General features: G+C 36.3%; 1 protein-coding gene across 1 annotated transcript; it reads left to right on the top strand.

The window, feature by feature from the left end:
- Positions 1-677: 677 nt before the first annotated feature.
- Positions 678-1,907, top strand: LOC130665931 (uncharacterized). Its single transcript, XM_057466560.1, has one exon. It carries the CDS (start codon positions 678-680, stop codon positions 1,905-1,907), a length of 1,230 nt encoding a protein of 409 aa, XP_057322543.1.
- Positions 1,908-5,308: the final 3,401 nt, after the last annotated feature.

The following is a 5,308-nucleotide window of genomic DNA, read 5'->3' as shown; positions in this document are numbered from 1 at the left end:
CCTAAGGGTTGAGTGTAATATAACCACAGGTGCTTATATAAATGAGCGCAAAGTGCACACGATTCACGAGTTTTTTCCGGGTGTACCACCAGGATATAAGATTGTGGAGTTGCCATCACACGTCATTTACCTTCCAATCACCGCAGATGCTATATATAATATAAGACTACGTATAGTAGATCAGGATGGAAAATTAGCAAATTTTAGGGGTGAAACTATAACCATAAGATTACATGTGAGAACGATATAAAATGGGTATTGTATATGATACAAAGAGTGGCGCTGGCTATAAAAAGATATCAACATGGCCAAGCACAATCAGTCGAAGAAGACCTCGCAAGGCGTTAACACATCAGAACGAGCAGTTCCTGAAAAGTCTAGGACTACGTTTACGTGGAAGATTAACAAAATAAAATTTAACTTCTGCTGCATAATCCCGTGTCGAAAGACTTAGGTGGTAAGCTGTTGAGTATAATGTCTAATAACGACGCTACAAACAACTTGAAGAAGTATTTAGAGAGCCAACAACGTAAATACGGTACAGATTTTAAAGACAGCAAAGATAAATATTCAGCACCAAGCATAAAAGGTAGTACAGCGTACGGCGGTTACGAGAAAGGCAACAAGTACGGTGCAGTAGGTGATATAAAATAGATAGATAGAGGATATAAAAAATAATGGCTAATATATTGGATATCCAACGACCAATTATATTCGATGAGTCAATTGCTCACTATGAACTGCATGCTCATCAACCCTATGCATCGTCGACTTTGAACAACAATGATGAGGTTCGTATCACCATCCAGAATCAAAATTTGTGCATACTTCCTAGCAAAAGTGCACTCCATATTCTCGGAAAGTTTACTAAGAATGATAATACTGCTGTCGTTGCTACCACCAACTTGGTTAATATGGGGATTGTCCACATGATTAAAGAATTCCGTTTACTTATGAATGGTGTTGAAGTTGATCGAAGCAGTAACGTCGGTATAACAAGCCTGATGAAAGGTTATGTATCATTTAGTCCAAATCAGTTGAGTACTTTAGAGAATGCTGGCTGGGTAATGGAAGATAATGTCAAATTGATCAACGCTGCAGGAAATTTTGATTTATTGATTCCGCTGAATATTTTGAGTGGTTTTGCTGAAGATTATCTGAAAGTTCTCATGAATGTTCAGCTAGAGATAGTTCTTACAATTTCAAACAGTGACATTAATGCTTACATACAACAAGCAGCGGCAGGAGCGGGTGCTGAGGAAGTAAAATTGACTTTACAAAAAATTGAGTGGATTGTGCCGTATGTAACGCTTTCAGACAAAGAGAAAATTCAAGCATTAAATTATATTACCAGTGATCCAGCTATTTCAATTAGTTTTCGAACCTGGGAATTGTATGAGTATCCGCTGTTACCAGCAACCTCAAGACACATTTGGGCCGTCAAAACATCAACACAACTGGAGAAGCCACGTTACGTCATCCTCGGATTTCAGACAGCAAGAAAAAACGACGCAAGGAAGAACGCAAGTCGATTTGATCACTGTGCGCTTCGGAACGTAAAGTTATTCCTGAACTCACAGAGTTATCCGTACGGGGATCTTAATTTGAACATAAACGACAATCAGTATGCTTTATTGTATAATATGTACACTGATTTTCAATCTTCATACTATAATAAAGAGCCTGAGCCACTGTTGACAAAGCGGAAATTTCTGCAAGAAGCTCCACTCTGTGTTATAGACTGCTCTAAACAGAATGAGGCTATTAAATCTGGACCAGTAGACATTCGATTGGAGTTTGAATCCACAAATCAATTTCCACAAAACACAACGGCTTATTGTTTAATCATTCACGATCGTATAGTTGAGTATAATCCCATCAGCAGCACTGTACGGAAATTGACTTGAAACATGGTTGTGCAATTTGATCTAACGCCAACTATACATTATATGTACACATGGAGGTATGCATACAAAACTGCTAGACGAGGTGAATGGGAGCAAATGGCTCGAGATCGAGAAAGGTTTAAAAATAGGATAGAAAGATCAAGTTATATTATAGAACCTGTATTGATTAAAAGAATTAATAAATAAATAAAAATTTTTTACCGATGATTTAATTTGTTTTATTATTTATAATCTTAACCTACTACATTCCAATAGCATAAGTTTAATTAAATTGTATGTATATTTTAACTTGTTTTGTGAATTATTATTTTTATAGAATTTCTATTATTTATACACTTTGAGCAATCTTTTCGATATGGATAAAGCCATATTCCACAAATATCCCAATCACCACCAGACGCTGGGTAGTGGTCCATGCAAAATGAGTAATCTCTTATTTTATCATTATTTTGTAATTCCAATGGAAGAGTATCGTAAACATGACGTATTTGGGTCCTCGCAAAACGTAGAAGAAAGTGATAATCAAGGCAGGCGATATCACGATTGTGCATTTTTTTCAAATCAGACAGTTGATAATATATTTGCACAGATTTTTCGTATGATGGTTTGTCACCCCAGAAATCCAGGAACCACCGCTTTAATTGTTGAGTATTTTGAAAAGCGCATGCATGTGTTCTTCGGCGATGAAACTGTCTCGGCGGACATTTTTCCTTATTGTAGCAATCCATGTTTTCAAATGAATAATGTCTCATTAATTGGATGTCGATTATTTCTGCTGAATAATCAGTCATGATTGTCAACCATTTGTCTTTTAGCTTTCCGTCAACATAAATATAACTTGCTTTGCTCACCAAATCTTTAAGAATATCTTTGAGTTCGCTGTATGGCACTTCACCTGAGTCCCACCGGATACCATGACCGCAGCCACTTTCATCGAGAGTTTCTTGCATAATCACTCCATCATACTCCAATGGCGGTTGAAAGATAAAATGTTTACACTTAAAGAATGAGAAATTTTCATCTGTTATATCCACTACACATAATTCTTTCACTACTAAGGTGTCATCGGGCATTACAAATCCCGCGAAATCTAAGATAAATTCTATTGTCTTTTATTTTTTGTCAATACGTTCTTCTAGTTTTTCCAAGCTTTCGATCACCTGATACAGTTTTTTTACAGAGTCTTTGAATGCACAGCAGTATGGGCACGCTTTTTTATCTCGTCTAGTTAGAATAATATTCAAATTAGTTTGTAAAAGATGAATATCGCGTACAAAGCTTTCAATGTAGTCTTGTGTTGGTGGTTCAAAATAACGTGCCAATAATTCTGCTTCAAATAAGACGTATGGTGGATGGTTTACCAGATACTCTATTTCTTCTTCACTTAATTGATCCATTTCAGACGTCTACGCTTTATTTTTTGATGAGTTAGTTTTGAACATTAAATGAGTTATAACGTATGTAATTCTGTGACAGGCTTGCTCGTAGTCTTTACGATCTTTAAAAGATAGTAATAAGTTCTTCCAATATAAGATTTGTAAGTCAATTTCTTTTTCTTTAGTAAGTAATTTATGAATGTAATTGTCTTCTTCTTCACTCAAAACACTCACTGTCTCGTACTCAATTTGTGCTGAATGTTCACAACGTTCAGTGCATACATGAGGTCTGTAAAAAGATAGGCAGTTAATATGGTTGCAAAAATGCACGCTAGTTTAATTAAAAAAGATATGTTTTTTTTTTACAATACCTTAGTTTATGGCGGTCCATTTATAAATCACTTTTTTATAAGTTTTAAATAGCACACTAAATGCTTCTACTTTAAAATACTTGAGCAGACTCATGCATATGGCCGCTAGAGTCGCCCACTCAACTCTTTATTTCCCCACCTAGTTGCCGAAAAACGAGTTCGGACTTGTCGTATGACGTAAAAAGATGATGTAATCGGGTAAAAAAACACCATTGCGCAGGTTCATATTCCCCCACTTGGTCTGAAATATGAGCTTAGTAACGGTAATCGACGCAGAAGATGATGTCATCGAAGCATTCGCGCAGCTTCATTCTCCCCCACTATCGAGTTACTCGCTAAAACAGAGTGGTGGGGGGGAAGAACTGAACCACGAGATGGCAGGGACTTGGGGGCTTCTCGCAAGTGCTCGTGCTACACCCTGTTTCAATATATAAAGAATCCGAATGATCATATATAAATACATGTCATGCTATTATCAGAGCTGGTACACGATAAGGTACCAGCTCTGATCATAGTGTGGCAGTATTTTTCGTCGAACACATGATAATTTACTGCTGGTCGATAAAATCTTACCTAGAGTCGGTATCAGTAACAGTCAATAAAGATAATTCCTACTTTACCGACCGGGGGGGGGGGGGTGACTTACCCACCTCAGATATGTACAAATTACCGACCGCAGATATGGTACATTACCGACAGGTGGTATCGGCGACAGTCGGTAAGGAAGAGTACTGCGTTATCGGGGGGGGGGGGGGGGGTGAACTCCCCCTGTCTCACTACTTGTCTAAACAGAAAAGAATCGAAGAAAGTCAAAAGTAGTCAGTAACGCGTACTCGGAAGAATCGAGTGAGAACCGGGTAAATGTGGTATTGAGATTACTGACGTAAAATTATTGCAGTTAAAGATAATTATGAAAATTATTAAAAGTTATAGTGAGGGAATCAATCAAATTAATTAATAAATAATAATAAATTTAAAACTCAATTTTAATTAATTAATTTATTGTAAAAGCGTGGCGGGAAAGTTGATGGCCAGACGCCATTTAAAAATTATTCAAAATCAGTGTGTGTGAAAACAAGTCCAGGGGACTAGTGTGAGTGTGTGCGTCTCCAGATCCAGGGGATCAAGTTATGGAAATTGTTGTTATAAAATTATTGTTTGTCAGGTATGACAATTTTAAACTGTTTTAAAATAAATCCCAAAGGTAGTTGGCTTAGTTAAGGTTTAGGAAATCGTCAAAGGTAGTTGAAGAGAATAAATTTGAAAATCGTCAAAGGTAGTTGTCATTAATTAATTAAGGTTAAAATTAAATTGTTTCAAAAGGGCCAAAGGTAATTGGTTAAAATAATTGTTTTGAAAATACCAAATGTAATTGGTTAAGGTAATTAATTTATGGAGTCAAAGGTAATTGACAAATTGTTTATAAGGTTTATAAGAGATAAGGTTATAAGGATTGTAAGGTTGAAAGGTTTATTAAATAAATAAAAGGTATAAAGATTAAATAAAAGTGAATTAAATTTATTATAAATTATCCTTGCTCTCCTCTCTCTTACAATTAATTGAATTACACCGACCCTGATGATCTAAGATCCGGCTCTGGGAGGCCGTTATTACTTCCAGTGGCGCCCTTGATGAAGGACGACCAGAGTAGCAG

Source organism: Microplitis mediator, chromosome 3 (assembly GCF_029852145.1).
Source record: "Microplitis mediator isolate UGA2020A chromosome 3, iyMicMedi2.1, whole genome shotgun sequence".
Taxonomy (NCBI): Eukaryota; Metazoa; Arthropoda; class Insecta; order Hymenoptera; family Braconidae; genus Microplitis; species Microplitis mediator.
Note: the sequence above shows the minus strand (reverse complement) of the source record. Positions and strands in the feature narration are given on the sequence as shown.

What these genes read in the sequence shown, in the direction of transcription:
- LOC130665931 (XM_057466560.1), top strand. Translation starts at nt 678, where the DNA reads ATGGCTAATATATTGGATATCCAACGACCAATTATATTCGATGAGTCA.